Consider the following 25,054-nt stretch of genomic DNA (forward strand, 5'->3'; position numbering starts at 1 on the left):
TTTCACCACAAGGTGGAGCTCTTTTCAGGAATATAAAATAATTTTAAAAGTGAAAGAGGAGACTGGAACACTACCTGAAGGAGGGAAGACTGAAACAGAGAGCTGAAGGGAAAAAGGGCCTTGCAGCATGACTGGATTTTCTTTTCTAGTGCTTTGGGGACAGGAAAGTTAAGTAGTAGATTGTGTCTGTCTTTTGCTGAAATCCTGGATGATGGTATTTTGTGGAATCAGGAGAGAAGTCTGAAACCAGTAGTTCCACGCTTGCATATGATTCAGCAAGAAAGGAGTTCCTTTGGGCCTAGTACAGAGAAGCCACAAATGATTACCGGAGTTCTGGCAGGTGATTTTTCTACTTTTCTGATCAGAGGAACCACAGTGCCTGGTCACTAGGATATTCTGTACAGAGTGGTGAGAGGTTCTGGCCATTATTTTATATTTTTATAAGATTGTGAATCCCCCCCAAATGCTTTGTGGATTACAAATAACTGGGATTCATATGAGCTACAACTTGGGCCCATCATGTTGGCAGCAAGACTGTAAGTAGTCACTGTCTAGTGAACAGGGAATAATAGCACGTTTCATAGTTGGTCTGTTTAAAATTGATCAAGGGGGTTGATTGTGTTAGTACTGCTCAATGACATTGTATTTTCTCATATTTGCATTGTTGCATTATAAATCCTCATTGTTCAATGACACTGCATTTTGCTCATGTTAGTACTGCTGCCTTCAAGAATTTTGCTGCTCAATGACATTGCATTTTCTCATATTTGTATTGTTGTATTCAAGAATTTTGCTGCTCAATGACATTGCATTTTCTCATATCTGTATTGGTTCATAGATGGTTCATACATTAGTACAAGACTAACTGCCCTTGTGGGACATTTTTAAGCCAAGCCAATTACCCCAAGTGAGAATTAAACCCTGCACTTTGTGTCTATAAGGTAAACACCTTAACCATTATACCAACCTACATACCCTGTATTATTGCTGTATTATAACTCTTTTATTGCCTGACATTGCATTTTTCTCCCGTGTTTGTATTGCCGAATTATAAAGCTTTACTGTTCATTGACATTGCCTTCTCTGTGAGTGTTTGAATGTCAAGACCGTTTTCTGTTGAGTTCTGGGGAAGAGGGGGGATATATGGTTTCATTTCATGCATATCTCACCTTGCCTTGTTGCTAACTGGTGCACTGTTGAAATAATTTGTTTGTGGATGTGCTACTGCCTTTTAAACTAGATGTGTCACCTAGAAAAAAAAATCTGTCATTCTTGCCACCTTGGTGTGTTGGGCCTAATAGGGGTGTCACCAGAGTCAGGTAGGAAGGAACCCATATCTACTTCAGCTGCACCTGTAGGTGAGCTACAATTATGCAGAAAAACTGGAAAGGTGTTATTTGTACAAATTATGCAATGATGAATAAGCTGGGTAACCATGTGACTTTCTTTCTGAAAAGGGCTGAAAACGTTAAGTAAATATTAGAAAGAGATATAGAAAATGGATAATTAAAAGAAATATTTCTAAAACAACTTAGAGTGGATCAGATATTAAATGTTCCTTTATAAAAGAAGCTAGTTCAGTCATGGTGTCAACCTCATTGAAAATATTACATTGTAATACAATTTTGGATTTGGATGAAAAGGAGTAGTTTAATTAGCTGCTTTTTGTTACTGTCTTGTGTTTAACACGGGGAAGACAGAACGTTCCCTTACACATTGGATTTGTGAACATCTGTATGCTCTTAAGACAGTTAAGCAGAAAACTAGAACTGGAGTAGTAAAACAGTGATTTATTCAGGCAAAGCAGGACAACTTGTAGAATAAACGCTCCACAAAACAAACTCATGCATTTTCATCCGAGCACCTCCCAGACTTCATCAGATAAAGACAGGTGCCATAGCAACCCCCATCCCTTCAATTTACTAGTAAGTTACACATACAGCCAAATTACACAACTCATGAGCTCATTCCGTATGGAATGAGCTAGTGAGTTGTGTAATTTGGCTGTGTGTGTACGGAATGAGCTAGTGAGTTGTGTAATTTGGCTGTATGTGTAGCTTACTAGTAAATTGAAGGGATGAGGGTTGCTATGGCACCTGTCTTTATCTGATGAAGTCAGGGAGGTGCTCTGATGACAATGCATGAGTTTGTTTTGTGGTATTCTGATGAAGACTGATTATTTCATATGAAAGCTCTAAATAAATTGTGATAAATTAGTTAAGTTACAGTGTGTTTTTTTTTCTGCATACTTGGTGATTTTAATTCTAAGGTTAACTGGAAACCCACCTGCATGGCTGATATTGAGATTATCAGGAAATTCTCTGCCTGTACTAAAAATAAATAGGAAAGTGTGATTTTTGTCCTGTCTGGGACTTTTTCAAAGTTTCTTGTAGAGGTGGAGCCTGTAATAGAGGAGTATTCAAGAGTGCAAAGAAAAGCTCCTTAACCAATTACAAGCTGACCTTCCTTGGTTAAAAAGTCTCTTATGTTATTGCAAGTGCATAATACAACAGTTGGGGGTAGAGAAGGTAAGTGCGGGGTCAAGCCCATGTTCCAGGTATTTAAATGACTGTACTATATTCAGTAGACCATAGTCTGGTCCTACAATATTCTATTTTTTAATGTAATAAAGCAATTATGCATACCAAAAGACCATTGCATTTGTTTTACTCAGGTTAACTTTAAGTTGCCTTACTTCCCAAGCAAGATGCAGTTACGGCATGGTAGCATTTACTGAGTTGCATATGGATTCAGACAAACAACCCAGTTCCTAGAAAACAATGTCATTGTCATGTAGAATAACATTACTGATTCTCAGACAGGTGATAAGAGAGTTATTGTATATAGAAAATAACAGTTCACAAGCTCAGCTTTCCCTGTAGAATAACAGAAATTATTGGACAGATAAAAGACAGTGTGTGTGAATGTATGATTTTAAAGCATCTGTTGTGCAATTGGTTTGCAAACCAGTTTATTGAAGTAGAGTTCAGGTGATAAAGAGAATGTTCTATGAGATGGAAATGGCCTTACAAGTCACATGCCCTGGAGCAGTCAAAGCACATGACACCAGTAGGGTTTGTAATATCCATTATGCAGGGCATAATTATGCAGAATTATCATAAACTGAAAATCAGTGTCAAAGCCAAAACTGGAATGGGATAAAGTGTTGATTCCCATGGAGAAATAGGATTAGTGCCAGAATAGCAGAAGTGAGATAAGATATGTCCTGCAAACATTACTGAGCTCAGTTTAGGATAATTGGTTGGATGACTTAGTAAATACTGCCAAAATCAGTTAGTGATCTTCCAAAAGCCTCTGTGTTTTCCCACAACAGCTTCCTGGCAATTTTTTTAGATTTCTTTAATCTTATTTCCTAGATGTTTCATTGCCTTCGATGACAGACATAATGTTAATGGTCATGGTGGAGCCTAGCACACTTATCTTTAGCTTAGACCACCTTATGTGTAACCAGAGCCTTCTATGGTACCCAGGGAGTGGGGTTTGCACTAAATCTTCTGGTTTTGACTGGACATTACCTTTCATGTAACAGCAGCATAATATCCAGAAAACACTGCAGTACAGTGTTGCCATCAGCTTAATCCAGCACAGATGACCAATACTTAGTGGCTAACACATACTATAGCTGTGATTTCCATTTCCTGCTTGATAACACTTAAAATGACAGTTTTAGGGTTTGGGTGATGATTTTTGGCAGAAGAGAGAGAGTAGAGAACAGGAGTTACTAAAATATGGACCATTCACTGAAAAGATCAAGACTGGAAGGAGGCATGTCTGTGCAAAACCAGTCAAAGAAGCTATGATTTTGTAAGCCTGGAACTGTCTGCTTGGTCACTAGTTGGCAGAAGCCATGCTCTGCAAGAGTGGAAAAGGAAACAAAGCCAGCCTTAGTCTCCCTGTAGAGGTTAAGATCTCAAGAAATAATGATCTGCTGCAGTTAAATTTTTCCAGTGTAGCTTTATGTTTCATACTCTCTTCAAGCGCTGGGTGGTTTGGGGGTAGACTACATCAACTCTTTGTCTGAGTGTGTTCGTCACCAAGCATTTACATACTGCCCAGTTAGGGTCTTGATCAGAGGCATAAGGGGAGGAAGCAATCAGGATATTATTAATGTGTCTGCCTACTAGAAGTAGAATTCCTACACTAGTTCTGTATCTTGGTCTATGTCACTGAAATGCATTACACAGGGATATAAAAAAGTAAAAAAATGGCATCTTGTATCTTTATTATTTTTGTCACAGATCTCTTGTTGGCCATCTTACCTAACCCTTCTGGACACTCAATTGGTTCATTCATTATTTGGAAGCAAGAGGCTTACAGCCCTAAGAGCTGAACAGATGGAGAATGGAAGTCATCATCCATGTATCCACATTCAGATCTGCCCCAAGCCATCCCTGTAGTGGCCCATGAGCTCTGTAATAACTATAGAAAAGAGGCATGCATGCTGCCACACATGCTGCACCCTTAATAAGTGATACAGCCCTGTACAGTGGTCTCACCAGGCTGATGTCTCTGGGTGGTACACCTAAACTCCAGCTGGTACCAATAGTGCAACAAGCAGAGCTGTCACACTTCTCCTAGAATGGGTGAGCTGACATTGGACACTCACTCCATCCAAAGCCAGTCTATCCAGCACCCATGCAGGTAGTCAAACATACATAATTTAGTTAGGAGTCAGGGCTTCATCCTGCAATGCCACAGGGCTTGGCTAGCATGTTTCAGTTATAACTAGGAGTCAGGGATCACACTATATCCAGTCTACTGAAGAGTAGCCAAGTTTCATAGTCAGTCTATTTATTGCAAATGTGTGTAAATTTGTGTAGGCAGCATTTAAACATTTCCATAACTGGTAATCAATCAGTATGTGATAATTAGGGTCTATGTTAAATATTCGAACTTCCAAAATGTCGAATACCATATGGTCAACATTTGGAAGTTCGAATACAAAAAATAAAAAAAATTAAAAAAAAGAAAAACACACCTTAACAGTGCGAGAAGGGGGGCAAGCCCCCCTGCACCCCCCACCCCCTACTTAAATATACCAACTCCGAGACTGCACTTCAGTGCAGAAATGAGGAATTCTCCCATTCTGCACTGTACGGCACAATTAAAAGTCAATCTTCGAACACTTGAAATGTCAAACATATGGTCTCAACCATATGACATTCGACATTTCCAGCGTTCAAAGATTTGATATAGACCCAATAATTAGATGAGGTATGATTATTCTGTACTGTTGATGCACATGATAGAACTGAAGGTAACAAGGGCAGAAAAGTGTCATAATATAAATAAATATTGTCATGTGACCTTTGGTATTATACTGAAGATAGTATGTGAAGTTAAATCATAAGCAATTTCTGTGAAGTTGATTTTTTCCTCCAGGAGTGGGTGGGAGCTGGCTCCAAAAACAAGACTTTACACTAAGCTAAGTAACGCAGAATATATCAAACAGTTGCAAAACCTTACTATAATAATATTTAGTATCAAAAAAACTCTACGCTTTATGACAGGCAAGCTGGTGAACACTTTTTTCTTTTATTTGAGTCTGATTTACTGTCTGAGATAAGTGAGACACGGCCTGAGATACAAACTGAAATCCATTCTGTGCTTTATACAAACAGTATGGCAAAAAGACCGGATGACAACAATGTTTATGAAATGCCACAAAGGAAAGGAAATTGCAATGAGATAATACTGATTTTCCCAAAAGGCTTATTTTTCCTGAGCTAAAATTACTGCTACTAAATTCTATTTCATGTAATGATTCCATGGTCAATTGAGTTGCCACAATGCGTACTGCGGTTTCTGAGTATTCAGCTGACCCACACCCCAATGGTGTTACTTCTGAGAGCATTACTGAAGGCAGTACTGGGCATTTTTTCACACTTCAAGAAATCCATGTTTAATATCCATTTCAGATCAATAACCATGCGTTCAATACTGGGACATGAGAAGATGACACGATACACTAAGACTGAAGTCCAGCCTTATAATGCATATCATGCCACACCCTTGCGGGGGGGGGGGGTTAGCATAATGGTAAATGTCTTTACCTCATAGATACAAGATACAGGATTTGATTCTGACCTCTGGTCATGAGCTAGGTTTGTAATTGTCTGCAGACTGATAGCTCACTATTAACCTATGATCCATGAAATTCCTAGACTTTAATCTGGCTAATTCTACAATAAATAAAAATATTTCCACTCCAACCATCAACTCATTCTAAACCCAAACAAGACTAAGTTAATGATTTTCACAAACAAAACACCCACGCTCAGCTCACTACCCTTCTCTATTTTCTCTTCTAATGGAACAAAAATGGAACCTACAAATCAGACCAAACACCTCGGTGTTACTATAGACGACAGACTAAAATGTGATAAGCATATCTCCCTAACAATCAAAAACGTCCATGCCAAACTTAGTGCTCTCTATAGGTACAAACCATACCTTACTCACCAAGCCAGACTAGCCACAGCAAGTTCTCATCTACTGTCTACCCTCCTCTACTGCTCAAATATATTCACCAACCTAAGTAAGGCTGACCTTAATAATCTAGAATCCTGCTATAACAAAATAGCTAAGTTTGCGGCCAACCATCCCCATAAAACCCATCATTGGTCCATTCTACAGCAACTCAGCTGGCTGGAACTTCCCAACCTGTTGAAATTTAATCAAACTTACTTTTGCCCACAAACTCATACACCACCCCGGGAACTGCCCAGCACTCTCTAGCTTGATCCACCCCAACTTCAACTGCAGATCCCTTAGGTTTTCTGACAAACTTATGCTAAAAGTTACTCAGTCACACAACTATATTCCAGTAAATCAGCTAGGGACAGGAATTCTCTTCCTCAGCACATCCAAAACAAACCCAACAGCTCTTCATTAAAAAAAAAAATCCTAAAATAATATGTCAGTGGAAACTGGCTCTGCCCCTGCATTTCACCTGGTTGATTTCTCTCTCCTATTTTACTCCCAAGTCTCTTCTTCTGCACCTCTCTTTACCTCCTTTAAGCTGCTAGTGCTTATATCACATAATTGAAACTGTCTTGTTCATCTTTCTGATAGATTACTGATTATTCCAGTTATTGGTATCACTATATTCTGTTATACTCTATGTTTTCCACAGCTATTTGTTTCTTTATAACTCTGTAAAAGGCTTTGTTGTTAATTACTCATTATGTTTTCTGTTTTTTATTAACTAAATTGTTAATATAATGGAGCTTTTCTCCGCTTGTCTCCGCTGAAAATGGGCTACTTGCTCAGTCAGACATTACCCGGTTAACAAATGTAAATAAAGAAATAATGCAAAACTAACATTGTCTGGTAATGGCCTCTCTTTTATAACTGCTAAGGCCTTAAATATCATTGATGGCCTTACTTATATGCTGTTATTTGTCATACACCTAAATTTAAAAGTTCTCCTACTGAACACTACCTCCACATTTAAGAAACCCAGTGTATTTGTACTCAGCAATAACCCACTGACAGCAGCATTTTAAGTGCATGCGAATGAGACCTCTATGTACTTGCAGCAAACAGCTCTAAAACAACCTTTCTAAATTGTATCATGCTTAACAGAAAGCACTGTAGTCATTGAAAATGAGCCCCGAGTTTCATATCAGACCAACTGATAACAACAGAGGCACAGCTGTGCTGGTTTGAAATGATTATATTAATGCAATTGTCACTATCATCTAGAGAAAAATACAAATCACTCAGTAGCGAACCAAGCAAGCAATACAAAATACCACTGCTGGGCAGCCATTGTCATACTGTTCCTTTCTGCAGTTCAAAACAGGCTGACAGCAGAAGCACTAATAATCTGAAATGTGTTCATGGAACAACCCACCTACTCAGCTAACAGACAAAAAAACTAGGAAATGGATATATTTCACAGGACTGCTATTATTTCATAAATATGTTTGCTGAAGATATTACACCACATAAATATGAAATAATTAAAACCTGTGTTGAACTGATAAAGGCTGGAGAAGGCATGGATATTTATATACATTCTTCCTGTAAGATGGAGCTTATATATTCTTGAATTCAGTTTATACAAGTAGAGACAAACGCATAACTGGAAAACAGATCCATTATGTTAATGGTATAAAAAGAAGCTTAAGATGTTTACATATTTGAGTACTTCAACTGAAATGTGAAAAGAAAAGGATTAAGTTGATTTATCTTAATTTCCTCTTAATTGCAATGTTTCACACTTCCCATATTGTATGGAAAACAAACAAAATTGTATTTTGACAGCAGGCTTGGATTGTAACTTCAAAATTCAAGTGAAACAACATCTTTTTTGGCAAAGGATACTTCTAAAATATAAGGGAGCTAAGAATGGTTCACATATCTAATCAGTATTCACCAAAATGGATTTTCCTAGCAGAGGCCATGAATTGCTGACTGTCAGAAAAAAATACCTCACAGGTAGAAGCCCTAACAGTAGAAAACTATCTGTAAGACATCCCATTCATTAAATACCTATGGAAACTGTGTAAAGCCCTATTCAACAGACAGCTTATGCAAATCACTACCACATCCACTGAATTAAATGCAAAATAATAATTCACACATCTCTTCACTGTTCTGCATTCAGCAGAGTGTTGTAATTTTATCATAGTTGTTTTTTTCACATTTGTTCCACTGCTCTGTTTATCCTTCAACAGCTCTGATTTGTGTTGTTTCATTTGGCTTAACAACAGAGACAATGACAGAGGAGCTAATCAAAGTCAAAATGGAGTCAATGGCCTCACGACTGTGCCTTGGTCTGCTGAATGGATCAATAGTACAGTGCAGCTAGAAAAATGGGCCAGCAGCAGAATGGGCTTCTAGCCACCTATGCTATTTGCCTGTTTTTTATTTTTATAACTGTACTGTGCTACTGGTCTGTTAAACAAACTAATCACACAGTGCACCTAGAAAAATGGACTGATTGCACAGTAAACTTTGAGTTGTCTATGATTTTAGTCTATTTCCTCAGCTGCATTGTGCTATTAGTCCATTCACAAGGCATTGAGAAAAAATAAAACAATAGCACAGTGCATCTAGAAGCCCACTTTGTCACTGAAACCTGGCTGGCACTAAGCCATCTACACCATTAAAATCAGTCAGATCCTAACATTGTCACAAAGAGCTTTTTTGGTTTTACTTTAAGTTTGGAAGACTTTTTGGGGGATACTGAATTCTGTGTTGGGGAGTTTGGTACTCTTCTATCAGTCCATTTGTTATGATTTTTAAAGGCAAGTGCTATGATTTTTAATATTCAGAAGCTGAGATGTATGGTAATCCTACCTCTCAACCGTACCGAAATCCTTGGTAAATACCTGTTTTGAGGGCAAAATAATGGGGTGCCACGAATTCCCGAGTGGCCCCTTTAATTTCCAAATTTCCCGGGTTTTGTTTTATTTGAAGTATTTTTTTTTTAAATGACGTCATCCCATGCACGGTGCAGGGCATGTGTGATGATGTGCAGACAACATGTCAGAGAATACCCGAGCCATTACTTATTTTACTTTAACTTTTGCATTACACCAGTCTGAATGTTATACTTAATTTAATTTAACTTAACTTTTGCATTTGACCTGTCAAACATGCGGTTATACAGGCAGTGCCCTCTTTCCCCGGCTCCTCCAAGTAAGGTAAAAATTCTGTTACCAGGTCTTTTTGTAGCTTTATGTGTGAGAAGGGTTACCAGGTCACCAGGTTTATTTGTTAACTTGTGTGCAAGAGAAATGGAAGCGGCAGTCACATTCTGCAAGTTAAGTTAAGCTGCATTCTGGTGTGGCCTAAAGTTTAAATAAAACAAGTTTGGAAGAAAAGAAGTACGCTTTACTTTTCAATTGGTAACGTTTTATATGCGTTTATGCAGGTTAATTTACAAATGTTAGACTGAGGTTTGAGAAAATGTATGACTGTAAAATGGTCTAGTAGATCCATTATTTATTATTCCATGGGTGGCTAAGGCTAGGATTTCAAGGAAGATAGACAGAAGAAGAGGAAACCTCCTCATAAAAATAGAAAACGTTATATGATGTGGTCGTGCTTTCAAGTATACCTTATGAGGAACGTTACTTGTTTGAGTCACAAAAAGTCGATATCCCTCTCTGTTCCATGTTGAAAAGATTGTCGCACATTCCGTGTTAACTAAGTACCATGATAAATAATACAAAGTCATACCAATTCATCAAATAACTTGTTATACATGTAAAATAGGTTTGCACCATCTTTGAGTCTCATAGTTGAAGTTGCTTGTAATCTGTTAACAAGCGCTCCATATTTTGCCCATTTTTGTGAGAGATAGTCTACAGAGTGTCACATTTTGGACGTGAAATGTTGAAAGCTGTGGATGTGTCTGTCAAGATTATTTTCTGTTATTGATGCTTGCTTTATAAGTTAGGTTCCCCACCTAATTGTCCATTTCTTACTTAGTAATTCTGGGCAAATTGTACTGCATGCCATGTCTCTTTATGCTGTATTTATTGACTTTGAAGGTGAGATTGCTCCTTCTGCATCAGGTGTGAATTTCTGTAGACTATGCTGGAGAAAATTCAAATGTTTTTATTGAAGTAATTATCATACCTATTAAAGTGAAGGGGAAGTTTTTTTTTTGTCAGAGGCAGAATAAAATGTAATGATGATGTTAATAATATATTGATATTGTGCCTAGGACTGGAGGGAACACAGTGGCAAAATTAGTTTTTTTGTGTGTATGAGCCAGGGTGTGGGTGAGAAACAGAAGCAGCACTGTTCATCCTGTTGTGCGTATATGCAAGAGGAATGGCAACAGCACTGTTTACGTTAAGTTAAGCTGCATTCTGCGAGGAGAAATCAGGTGTGTGTGAGAGAAACATGGAAGCAGCACTGTTCATTCTGATTTTGCAAGGAGAAATCCGGCATCATCGGCAGTTACATTCTGCAAGGGTACCTTGTTAAGTTAAGCTGCATTCTGGTGTGGGTGAGAAATGGAAGCAGCACTGTGGGTGCATGGGAGAGAAACTCACTGAGCAGTTATGTCTCTAGGACTCATGAGGAACAGCTGCTGTGTGTGTGTGTGTGTGTGTGTGTGTGTGTGTGTGTGTGTGTGTGTGTGTGTGTGTGTGTGTGTGTGTGTGTGTGTGTGTGTGTGTGTGTGTGTGTGTGTGTGTGTTTTAAGTTAGCAAGAGAAACACTATATTTATAAATATATTTGTGAACTTCTTGGCACTTTATATGTCTTTGTATTCTTTACTTTTAGATGTTCAGGCAAAATTCTGTGATTGCAATAAACCAATTTAATGTGTGCATTGAGAAAGATATATCTTGATCATCAGCACTATCAAAGACCAAACTTTGTGAGCATGTTGCTACTTGCAATGTGGTTGCAAGTAGCTGCCGTTCTATGAGCATATAACCCCTGATGTAATAGCCTTTCAGCAGTAGCATTCCATAAAATGTTGCATGCCAAGTAACACTGCAATATGCATGTCTGTATATCATAATGGTTTACCATATTAAACAGTGTGTAACTGTATACATCTCTTCTCTTGTGTTAGGAATTGTTAGTGTGCCATGTGCCAGAAAATGATACTTTAAAGCATATGTATGTCCTATGTATTCTTTCTGTTTGGGAAATTGGAATTTTTTCTTTGAACATCCTTTCTAAAAAAAAGAAATCTGACAATGGGAGTTAAGTTTGTTATTAAATTGTAGTGTAAATAAAGAAATATCAGTGTTGGAATAAGGCAAGAATGTGCAAAAGGTGAATAGACTGTAGTTACTTACTTGAAGTATCAGAATCAGGAATAGTAGTAGGCTCTGCCAGAATTTTATGTGTCTGTTACGGACAGCATAATGTGATACTTGACTGTAGTGCACTGAAATGGAAAATAAGGGTGAGAAGCAGTGCAAGATGCCTATGGCTTACACTACTGTCATTATGTATATATATATATATATATATATATATATATGGTTCGGGCATTTTGTTTCATTGCCTAATGGAAAAATGTTCAGACAATAAATTTAAAATGTGCTTTGTCTAACAAGTGTGCTGTATTATACAAGGAATATAATTTAATAAAGTCAGGAAGGTGTATCAAAGAACACATGTATGTTTCTTGTTTTGTGTGCAAGGTGCCAATGATTTGAAAACAGCCCAAAGGTAATCTTTATCCACTACTGGTCAGGTGCATTTTCTTTGGATGTGGTGTGGGTTTCAATGCTGTTTTAATGAATGTTAGTTTCAAGGCCAGAGAAGTTTTAATGCCAAGTCTATTTTCATTCTGAGACAGTATTGCTTTGTTTAGCAGATGTCTATTGTGTTTGTGCATTGTGCTGTAAAGTGTAAAAATAAAATCCAAATAATCATTGTAGAAGTAAAGCAGTATGCACACATTAGTGTTTATGGTAAATGGGGCAAAATAGCCAGGTAATGGGACATTGGAATGGCTGCAGGGGGACTCTGGTACCATATTTTGGTTGTCTGTTCTTCAGTTTGTGTTTGAAAGTTGGTTTCCCACAATTCCATTGGAGTGGGTAGGGTTACATAATTATATATGCAAATTTTATGTTAAACATCGTACAGATTTGTATCTATTTTTCATGGGCCTTGTCCAGATTTTTGATGTTTCCAGGTTGGGAGTTATGATGGTAATTCAAACTAAAAAATAATTATAAGTGCAGTACACAGGAGTCTGATTTATGTGATACATCAAGTGTCTTGCACTCCAGGACTTGGGAACTTGTTTTTTTCATGGTCTCACTGCCAGTCAGAGTACAACATATTACATTTATCAAATACCAGAGCCCCACATGCTCCATGCATCTATCAGTCTGTGGATATGTAAACTGCATGCATATACATATGCGTGTATGTGGGTGTGTGTGTGTGTGTGTGTGTGTGTGTGTGTATGTGTGTGCGTGTGCACCCATTTAAATACACACACACACACACACACACACACACATATATATATATATATATATATATATATATATATATATATATATATATATATAGATCTAGGACTTTTGATCGAAAGATCAAAAGTCCGAATCCATTACCACCAAACACACTTTAACAAAGGAGCTTTCATGGAAAAGGCACTTTCGTTAAAGTGTGTTTAACAAAAAAAAAATAAACACTAAATTAACGTTTTTGCAGGATGGCAAGCCCCCCTGCAGCCCCTGCACTCCCCCTACTTTAATATTCTCCCTCAAGATCGCACTACAGTGGGAAAAAGGGAATTTTTCCTTATCCGCACTGTAGTATGACCTCCGCAACAGGCATACGTACACGAAAGTGCTTCTTCGGTGAAAAGCACTTTAGCGTAAGTATGCTTGGAAATAATGGATTTGGACTTTTGATCTTTCGATCAAAAGTCCTAGATCCATATATATATATATATATATATATATATATGTATGTATATATTTATCCATATGTGTACTTAGAAAAACCTGATCCCCTTAGCCTATATGGTTCCTTTTATAAAAAGACCAAAAGGGACAAGAAGAACAATCTAATTATCATTTATCTATTTATTATTTAATGTATATAATATTAGACAGACAGATAGAAAGAACAGTGTGAACTGGATGTACATTAACCCCAGCAAACAGTTGTACTATACACAGAAATATTATTTCTTTTGTATATAAATGCAGATGTTTCTTACCTATGGACACACATTTTGTAAAATGTTCCAGTGCTACCTTGGACAAGCTGTAAGCCAAGTAATTAGGTAGCTGTAACAAAAATATTATTAGTAAGTCAAGTAAAAAGGCAGCTGTAAAAATATTGTATTAACAATGATAAAATTTAGCACTTAATAACACATTAATTAAAATGTCTTTTCTGTGAAACATGACCTGGCTATTTGACATGATGAACCAAGTTTATAGCTTTACATAATAGTGGCCTAGCTTATATGGACCTACTCAAAGCCCCGTCACTGTACTTGGTATCCTACAGAGTAGTGCAGACTGCTAAGAGGTGACGGCTGTGTCTGGCATGCAAGGCATCCTCCCAACCAATACTGATGGATTTACTGTACATCAGCAAGTCAGATGCCATCAGAAATAGTCAACCTTGGGATCTAAACCTCTTCTGCAGCATCGACAGAATGATTTGGTGGGACAAGTATATCTCACAGAGAGGATACCATGGTCATGGAACAGACTCCCCTCCATATAAAACAAAGTTCATCTCTGTCATTATTCAAGCACATCCTGGATCTGTGGATGGGAAACAGAAGAGTTACCCTAGGACTACCCCTGTACTACTAATGGTCAGAGGCCGTTCCTAAATGCTATATTCCATGCATGGCTCCTCACAAAATATCTGTGGTACAATCCCAGTTATTCTCATTGGGGTAATATCTAATTATCAACCATGGGATGGGTGAGATCAGTCTCTAACCAAATGGGATAGGTTCATTCAAACACAAAAAGGGAAACTGGCTAGGTTTAAAATGTCCCATATGGGCAGCTAGCCTAGTACTTACCTATGAGCCTATGAAAATGAAAGGCTTAGTATACATAATATGCACAGGGTCTTCATATCTCTACCCATCATGAAGTGATTTCACATGCCACTGTTCTAAACATCTCAAATCCCTGCAGCCCCCTGTAACCCAATGTCTCAGGCTTGCATCAGGAACATTTTGCAGGGTACTTTTGATGGGGGGTAAAAAATCAAGCAGATTAAAAGTGTAATAAATAAATTAAATAAAACAAATATGGCATCAGACCTAGACTTAATTACAATTGTGTATGACCAATTAAGATTATTTTCTTTTTTTTTTTTTTTGCTATTCTTAAAATATAGAAATATTTAACTATGTAGAATACAATACTAAATTAACTTCAATGAATTCACTGTCCAAATATAATTAACTGTATTATCATAATGTGCAGTTTTAGTCTAGGAATTATATGTTCCAAACATGGATTGCCTGCATAGGTACAATGCCCACTCTAGATTCAGAGGACTGAGCTACAATAATTGCAATAATTAGGCAAATAAGCCTATGGTAAAGTCAGGAATTATTAATGATACCATTTATCAGATTTTAATAATAAGATTAGAGTCGAGTGGAGAGTGTTATTATATTTCTGTTTAATGAATGACTGAGATCAGAATTATGAAAATATTGCAAATTTGTACCAATGGCAGCATTACTCTTCAGAATAAGACTGTGGTTTGAATTAGTTGTCTTGCTGGGTGTGGGTGGAGATACAGGAACTGCACAAGTAGGAATGTTTATGTTATATTGATTTTCTATCAGTCTAGGGGAAGGTAAAATGGTATAGCCAAAACATCTAGTTCATAGCATAGCTGCCAGCAGTTTCTCTTGGATGTCAGCAAAGACAAAATCTGGACAACGTAAGAGAAAATCACCTAGAAAAAGAGAATAAACTCTGGTAGTGAAGAGTGTTAGCTAAAAACAGTTCAGGTTTCAGCCTCAGTGCAGGAGATGGCTTCCAGTAATTTAGAGATAACATAAATCAAATGTATTCAGATGTGTTTAAAATAAGTAAAGGCAGTGGAAAATAGATACAGTCAAGTGACAAATGTCTGGAAAGAATAAAAGAAGCTTTAAGTAGTTACGCAAATGAGGTGATAAAACTGCAGAAATCAGAAGGTGAAATATAGGAATGACTGGCTGTATGCAGAGGTACTTTAAATGTGAGGTGGAACAGTCATATCAGTGACTGCTGTTAATGATAGTGATGTTAAAGTAAGAAAGTACTTTTTTCAGCTGTAATGCATCTGTCATGTATACCATAATAAGAAAAATGTTAGATTTAAGCAGTATAATTTTGTGATCTTGGGCTGTTAAGGGGAAAGTGGTTGAAATGAAGCGATCATATATGTGTGTGAATTGAATAATTGTGGCTGGTGTTATGTATACAGGCAGATGTTTACACTAAAATAATTTAAAATTATAGTTTTCTAGCTTTTTAGATAAAAGACCACCTAATGTTTCTGCAGTTGCATGACATACATGCAACTGCAGAAACATTAGGTGGTCTTTTTTATGAGCAGAGCTCTGCAGTTATAGATGAACTGTCTGCAGGTAAAGATAATTAAGCAAGAAAAGACTAAGTGGTGAACATTGAGGTATTTTCATGGGGAAAGCATTAAAACTAGTACTTAAATTAGAACTAATATACAATTCAATGAAAATAAATACAATCTGATACATTGAGGGGAATACAAGTAGATCCATTCCTAGCAATATTAATCAGTTCACTATAAATCACACCACAAAATGTATTCATTTAATGGTTAACAGGGCACTCTTTAAGGCTAAAAATTAATTAACTGAGAGTATACATGTTTTTCTTTCACATTCTGGAGGTAATCTGAGATGGGACAATAATAGATGGTGTGAATGTTGGATGAAGCACAGACTCTAATGTGCATTTTTGGTATAGTCAAACCTAACTTTCACATGGGTAAAGCCTATGGGTATAGCTGTCTATTTGGGGCATCTGCCCATACATGGAGGAGTACTTTCACTTTTTGGAAAGTGTGTATGTTTGTATGGGTGCTTGCTGTGAGTTAAAATGGATAAGGAGTTGAAAATGAAAATGTACATTTTTTTTGTTTGTTTCTTGAGTGTTTTATTAAAATAAAAAGTCTGGAAAATGTGATATTCATCCAAACAAACATGAGAAGCTGCAATTTCATACAAGATCAGCCTGACAAAAACTAATGTGTGCATGTAAGTTACAGTCTGGAAAATACATTGAAAAGTCTGTCATACAGAATATGTGAAAGTAATAGCATATAAATAAAATGACTGCCTTAGCAATCATTTTGCAGAATGTGAATGGAATTGTAGGTATGGACAAGAAGTAAAAGAGTATTGCATTATATTAAGAAGTGCAAGGTACAAATAGCAATGTTACAGGAAGTACACTTGGAAATGAGTATGTAAATTTGGCAATGAAAGAATTTCAGATTGGCTGTTCAGCGGTATATTAGGGACAAAAGGAAAAGGTGGTAATACTGATTGGTTGAGGGGCTCCAATAAGGATAGAGGAGGAATACAAAGATAATAATGGTAAATTTGTGGTAATAAGGTGTTACTGGCAGTGGAAGAAGATTACAATGGTATGCATTTATTTTGTCCCTAAAACTATTATTACAGAACTAACAGGGGTGGCCCGTGCTATTGGACTGCCAGACTGCAGCCCCCTCAACTGTAAAATAAAAGAAATAAAAATAAAAAGAAAAAAAAAAAGAAAAAAAAAAAAGCACATGCGCACTAGTCCACACTGCTGCTGAGAGTCTGGAGCATGCGAGATTGTCTCAGCAGCAGTCCTGATTGAAACATGAGACGAGCTCCCAGAAGTCTATGCAGTTTTAAACTGCATAGACTGTCCTGGAACTCGCTGAGAAAATACGTCGGGGTCAGACTGCAAGGTCAGCAGTCTGGAATTTGCTGCAGTCTCGTCGGGAAGATCTCGCGGGTCTTTTTGCGCGGGGTTTGGATTTATTGGTTTCACTTGCAGGATTCGGAGGATCTCGTGGGTCTGGAGTTGCGCTGGCGGGGTTTGGATGTATTTATGGTGGTTTCACTTGCATTGCATTGGATTTATGGAGAAGGATCGGGGTTTGGATTTATTTATGGTGGTTTCACTTGCATTTATGGAGAAGGACTACAGGTAAGTGGGATTTGGTGTTTGTGTGTGCCTATAAGAAACAAGAGAGAGAGAGATTTGGATAGAGACATTTCCTGAAGTTTATTCTTCCAAAAAAACAGACAAACCTGTGATGGTTTCAGTCCTGCTGTCACTACATTATTCCACTCTACTAACACTATATCCGCTAGAAAGGTTAAAAGTTTACCAGACTACATGGTGATTAACCTTGTATGGCACAAAGGCAATATGAATATTGTGATGCAGCCTAATTATGGCCATTTGATTGTTCATGGTCCAAGCCCCACTGGTAATTACTAAATTGACTCCTTAATACCTGTAGTATATAGAACAAGTTCTGGCAGCTTAGTGTTTAGCACAATGTGGACATCAGTTGTATCCCAGAATAATGGCTGAATCTTTTACTCTGTAACACACTGTCACTCCTTACTAGCTGTCAGGCTTTTTATAGTTACTCAGCAGGTATGTAGTAGTGAAGGGGTGCTCTTGTATCATAAGAAACTGACACATAGCATTCTGTCTTATCAAACGTAAACAATAAAAATACCAGATAGACAGCCTTGCATTACCTAATAGGTGAACTACTTAAGGCTGCATGTGCATGCATTTCCTCTCTGATATCTTTATGCACCATAGTATAGCTGCAACATAGCTTAGCTTCACAAATCGTTACAAACAATGCATTTCTTGTAGGCAACTTTAATCTAAGCTGGTCCTCCACTTTCCACTTTACCATCTGTAATACTGTTTCCAGATTTTCACTTGGGCAGTTTGTCTCTTAATCCACCAAATGGAACCCTGTAATGGGAAGTCACACCCTGCTGCATTCGATTTTTATAAACTGACCTCAAAGACTTGCCCATGTGAATTTTTTTTACCGCCCACTCACTTAGTGCCCTGTTCTTAATATGTTCCCCACTTTCTGATTTACTTTTATTTATTGTTATCAGTATCACCTGCTACTAGAGCAGTTCCTTACAGACTTGAAAACTGTTCTTTCACAAATGGGTCCTAGTTCAGCTCGAGAGCACTTAAAACTCTTAAACTTCCCCTTCGGAACATTGTAATTCAGATAGAAGTACTTTCCTTTACAAAAGAAAAGATTAAAGAGTTATACCTGTTTATGGCTAAATCCTCAGCCTAGAAAAGTAATGAAGAAAACCGACAGAATGTGAGATAAATTCAGCCACTGTGAGAGACACATTTGACTTGTGCTTTGCCTCATCTGGTGCAAACAATGCACAAATCATTGGCCTATGTTTGCCTGATCCTTATCCTATATTTCCTTGACAAACTCTTTCACTCCTATGTCACAACTTTATCCCCCCCACACACAAACTACAAGACAGTAGCAATTTATTTTTCATTTAACAGTCCCTAGTTTTCATGTTACCTTAAAGGCTTCTACAGTTCAAAATTGGAACTTTATATTATCTGTGAAGATTTGAAATCTCAGTCTGTTGTTGATGAATTACTGACATCTCAGGACAGATGACAGCTGTTGTCAAGAATTCTTCCCATCTAAGGATTATCAGCTGAATTAAGCACCTAATTCTACCTGTGGACCTTTTAATAGTGATTCTTGCTTTGCTCTCTTTGCACCTGGGCTACTACATCCAGGGACTTCTTCATGAGAACACTTAAGGCTTGTGCCAAACTCTGCTCTCTAGTTCTGAGAAATTTATGTTACATGTCTAAACATCATGTATAGTACTCAAGGCTTGACATTAGAAGGTTAGCTCTGTACTGTTTGGGTCCATCCTATCTTCAAGAATTTTGGGTTCCAGATCAGTTGGTATGTGTCTTTATTTGGCCAGTGAAGGGCTTCTAGCTGTTCTGTGGGTGTGACATGAAACAATTGATGTGCAATATTTGCTAGGCAGGTACTATTGGAATGTACTGTCCTTGGGAATGCTGGAATGTACCTCACTGGGCAGCTTTAAGAGATCTCTAAGGTAACATATGTTAGGCGAGTGAATAAATTATAACATTCTTCCCATAGATAACCCAGCGAATTGGCTAGATATCTTGAAATACTACTAACATAATTTCCTCCATTGCAAAAAGAATTAAAGCTGCTAAGGAGCATTATTCTTAAGTCCTGGGTTTGATTTCCTTAGTCTCCACTTGCCTAGTATGTGACTCTGAGCAAGTAATTTAGCCAGATATTTTTCCAAGATCAGCCTAAAAAAAAGGACACTTGTGACTAGTGGTTTTATCTGATTAACAAATAAGTACAATGATAAAACATATTTATTGAATAATTCTCAATTTACAAAGGCTGTTATAGGGAATCAAATAGAAAGCTGAAGAAAACTACAACCATGCAAGATATAAACAGTAATTTAACATAATCAAAGCCTGTGTAGATGTCAGCTATAGTCAATCTTGTGAAGCACTTTATGCAAAACATTTTTATCCATTCTATTTCATAACATTTACATGCATTCTTAGTCTGATTTAAGTGCCATCTCCTTAGCAGGAAAATACTGTGTGTGTGTGTGTGTGTGTGTTAGGGAATACCTCAGGCTTGAACCCTGTACCTTGTATGCAAGTGTTAAAGACCTGGATTCCCTACCCACCACCATTTGTAAAACAATTGCAGATTTTTGCCTCATATTTGATCTGATCTGTTCCTCATATCTGTGGTTTGTAAATGCTGCAATGCTTGATATTTGATGGTGCAGTGGTAGCATTGTTGCCTCATAGCTGCAGGTTTTCAGGTTTGATTCTTGGCTGGGGTGCCTTCTTTGTGGGGTCTGTATCTTCTCCCTGTGTTTGTGTGGGTTTGCTTTTGTGTCTTCCCATGTTACAAAGACATGTATGCATTATTTCTTCCTGGGCCTCTGCTGAAAATTGTTTTTCTGTTCCAAGTCAGACTGTCCTGATTAACAAATGTTAAATAAAATTGACAGGCATTTGAATTTCAGACTTCAGGTTTCTGAATGTTTTAATTCCTTACATATTTGATGGTGCAGTGGTAGTATTGTTGCCTCACAGCTATAGGTTTTTCTGGTTTGATTCTTGGCTGGGGTGCCTTCTGTGTGGAGTCTGCATCTCCTCCCTGTGTTTGTGTGGATTTGCACTGGTGCTCTGCCATTTTACAAAGACGTGTCTGCAGTATTTCTCCCTGGGCCTCTGCTGAAAATTGTTTTTGTTCTGTCAAGTAAAATTGACAGGCATTTGAATTTCAGACTTCATGTTCTTCAGAAAATACATAGTAACACAACCTACAACCTTTTATTCTAGCAATTTTCTAAGTTTATAAGATGAATATTTGAAATTTGTCCCTATTTTTGGGACTGTATTCCCCCATTATTGGCTTCATCCAGGTTTTTTGTGCTAAGGTTGACAGCTATGGCAAGAACTGAATTCACTGAATATGTTTGAGGGCTGTATTCCCTCATTACTTGGTTTGTCCAGGTGTTTTGTACTAAGAGGTTGACAGCTATGGTGAGAACTGAATTTACTAAGCGATAGCCATTTAAGTTTCAGTCTTCCTCTCTTTTACAAAGCAGCTGATTTGGCGTAGTGGTATGTTGCTCTGACTGTTTTGCACAGGGACCTTGGCAGTAAAATGTATGGTGGTAAGACAGCATTTTATTCTAGCAACTTTCCCAGATTATACAAGCAATGTTTAATGTGTCCCTGGTTTTTGGGCTCCCAATACATTTTGGCTTTTTCCAGTTTTCTTGTGCTGCGAAGTTGAGATGCAGTTGAGTATTGAGTAGATTTTACAAGGAGCTGAGAGCTGCAGGGGAACAGAGGTTTAGTGTTGCTTAAGTGAATTTGGTTTGCCTTGTTAATAGCACAACAGGTTGTGTACTTGCTTTTGATGCAGAAGGCTGTGGGTTCTACTCTCACAAGGGGTGGATGCTGCCGTACTGAGAATGTTCTCCTTGGTGAAGATACTAATTATGAGTCTGTTATCAGTTTGCCATCCATTTCCTCTTGCAATATTACTAGCTTATCATTTTTAATGTAATATAGGCAATTTATTCCTGAGGGGCAACAGACACTTTATTTTTCGATGAAACCATGAAATATAAAGGTGTTTGCTAGCAGCAACCTCTTCATTAGTTACAGATTTCTTTAATGTGGAATTATTTAGATGACTTTTACTTCTTCAGAGATTGTGCATATTTACTGATAATGGACTGTAGAATTGTGCATATTTACTGATAATGGACTGTAGAATTGTGCATATTTACTGATAATGGTGGACTGTAGAATTGTGCATATTTACTGATAATGGTGGACTGTAGAATTGTGCATATTTACTAATAATGGTGGACTGTGGAAGTCTGAGTAGACTTTTATGATGGAAATGTTCTGAACTGGGCAGTTTTGTCATTCATTGCTTACTGGAAAAATGTTCAAAACAAATTTAAAACGCCCTCTAACAACTGTACTGTATTGTACAAGGAATATAAATTTAGTACAATGAGGAAGGTGTATCAAAGAGCACATGTATGTTTCATATGCAAGGGGCCTATGATTTGAAAACAACCCAAATTAATCTTTATCTGTCACTGGCAAAATGTATTTTCTTTGAATGTGGGTTTCAATGCTGTTTCAATAAATGTGAGTTTCAAGGGCAGAGAAGTTTTAATGCTAAGTCTGTTTTTCATTGTGAGACTGCATTGCTTTGTTTAGCAGATGTCTTAGTGTTTGTGCTGTAAAATACAAAATAAAACTTTCAAATGAAGTCCAACTCATCATAGAATTAAAGCAGTATGTAAATCATTGTTTATGGTAAATAGAGTGAAATAGCCAAGTAATGGATCATTGGAATGGCTGCAGAGGCTCCATTCAACCATGATTTTGTCAGGGGGGAAGGGCAGCAAACTGAGACAGACCCAGCTGAACTATACCTCCCAACTGTCCAGATTTTCAAAGAATGAATAGATTTTTGCTTCTTATTTTTGGTTTGTTCTTCATAAAATTTGTAGTTTTCTGGCAAATCATTTAGGAATTAAGTCACTAAATAATGATACACTGAGTTTCACACTTCATAACCTTCAGAAAAATGCATGCTAAAGTAAGAACTGTTATTCTATCAACTGTCTCAATTTATACAAGAGCAATTTTTAGTACTGTTTATATGTTCCCCAATATATTTGGCCTTGTTCAGATTTACTGCATTAACAGGTTGAGAGGTACATGCAAATTGCTTTATAGAATTAGGCATAGCCAACCTCTCAACTGTCCCCGATTTTGGCTCAAAATGTTGCTCTTCCCCCTAATAATCCCTCCGCAAAATAGCAATTTTGGAAGAAAACATGGAGGGTTTACAGTTAAGAAATAATTATAATAATCAAAGTTATAGATTACTTGAAATGCATGTAGATTCTTTTATTTTGTCAGCTGCTCAAGTTAGCAGTACTAATATTAAAGTGTCCCTTCTTTGACAGGTTCCCAGCTGTATTGTGTGGCTATTTCATATTTTTGCATCACATTTTTGGTCCATTTTTCATAAAATTGTGTGTTTTGGCATATTAGTGACAAATCATTAAAGACTGAAGTTAGAAAATAATGACAGACATTTGAGTTTCAGATTTTCTACCCTTCAGAAAATTCATACTAATGCAAGACCTATTCTATTATCTTTCTAAGTTTATTAGAGCAATATTTAAAAATTGCCCTTATTTTTGGGCTTTTGTCCCACTTCTGTGTATGGCTTTGTCCAGATTTCTTGCTCTGAGGTTGAGAGGTATGACAAATGTGTCAGGGCCATCACAGTCAGCCAGAGACATTTCAAATTGTGACATACTTGTTGCACCCACTTCCCATGTAGTGACTCTGGATGTGTCCAAGCAAGGCAAGGAGTAGTTATGCAGTGTAAATGTGCAGTGTGTCCCCCATCCAAGGTAGACACAAGTACTACAGTGGCTTTTCATCTGTCCTTGATTTTGCAGAATGGTCTGGTTTCTGTCATATTTTTGTACTGTTGATTTATGCTTATTACTCAGATTTATGCTTATTACTCAAAGTGCCTGTTGCTCTGTGTTTAAGTAGCAATGCTTTAATGACCATAAGGTAAGCTTGTCTGAGATCGTAAGCATACTGTTAAAGAATTGCCAACATTGAAAGCCTTTCTGTTGTTGCCATGCAGAGAATACTTAACTAGATAATGTATAAGCCTTTGATATTGAAGGACAGGATTACATTCTTTTAAAAAGCTCACACTTGTTGGAGACTTCCAGTCATCTCTACAGGCTTTACCTGTAAACTAAACAGAATGCCAATCATGTGTGGTCCATAACCTGTACAATAGTCCTTTAAGCAATGTATCTTGAGCTTGTTTCTTGTTTGCTTTTCATTTTTTACTTTGATCATGTTTTCCCCATGAAACAAGTAGATAGTTGTCAGGCAGCAGGTCTTTTTTGGATAAGAAACATTTTTACAAGTGGGGGCATCACAGAGATTTCTACTTTCAGCATGTTACTTGGTACTTTAATAAAGCTGAATATAAATTATAATTAGAACTGCAGTGCAAGGAGAAGTGGTTTGAGCTGAGTGCTGCTTGATTTTCTTATACTTGATTTTGACTGGCATTCCAGTAATGTATTTAAAAAGTAATTTATTTTTTCATGCCTCACAACCTTTTGTTTCCATCTAGATATTAAGTAAGCTGTCATGCAGCCAATGCATTGAAATTTTTTTTTCTTCTACACTTATTTTTGTCTTAATTGGACTCTCATAATGATGGTTTGGCACCCAGGGCAGCGTATTTAATTAAAGTTAGTTTTTGTGGTTTTGAGCATAGCTCCTCCCCTTTCTAGTTGGCCACACCCCTTCCACCCATTCAGCTGTCTCCTGCAGCCCCCCTTTGATTTGAAGTCACCAGCCGCCACTGAGAACTAATGAGAATTATTGGAGATGTAATTAGCTTCCAGCAAGGAATATTACTATTGAGTGGGGACTGGAACTTAATATGCAACAGTGAAGATGTATGAGAGGGACATAGAAGGAAAAATCTACCAAAGAAGGTATACCTCTGAAGAACTATATGAGACTATTTAGGATGGAAGATGTGAAATCACTTGAGGGAACCCAGGCAGAATCTGCATATTATTCACAAAGGTAAAATAACTGGGTTATACTGGACAGAATTTATATTTCACAAGATCATGGGTATTAAATTGAAACCACTTAGATCATGTGCCAATAAAGACTATGATAATGATCTGGGTAATAAAGTAAAAATGAGACACCAGTGCTTTCCTGCTTATTTATTAAAAAGAGAGGACTTTAAGGATTGGATAGTGAAACGCTGTAAGAGCTGTTAGGGAAGATACAAATGTCATCAGACTGGGGATAGCTGACGCATGGGATAAAATGAAAATGGAATTTAAAAATA

At 37.3% G+C, this 25,054-nt stretch overlaps 1 protein-coding gene across 1 annotated transcript in view; it reads right to left on the minus strand.

Moving 5' to 3' along the window:
• LOC122806323 (3-oxoacyl-[acyl-carrier-protein] reductase FabG-like) overlaps nucleotides 1-25,054 on the minus strand; it is a 194,737-nt gene that overhangs the window by 95,537 nt on the left and 74,146 nt on the right. Inside the window, exon 5 of the mRNA XM_044076641.1 lies at nucleotides 13,695-13,764. Coding sequence (XP_043932576.1) covers nucleotides 13,695-13,764 — 70 coding nt within the window. The remainder of the gene's footprint in view (nucleotides 1-13,694; nucleotides 13,765-25,054) is intronic.

This window comes from Protopterus annectens, chromosome 7.part0 (genome assembly GCF_019279795.1).
Source record: "Protopterus annectens isolate FY-2018-M chromosome 7.part0, PAN1.0, whole genome shotgun sequence".
Lineage (NCBI taxonomy): Eukaryota > Metazoa > Chordata > Ceratodontiformes > Protopteridae > Protopterus > Protopterus annectens.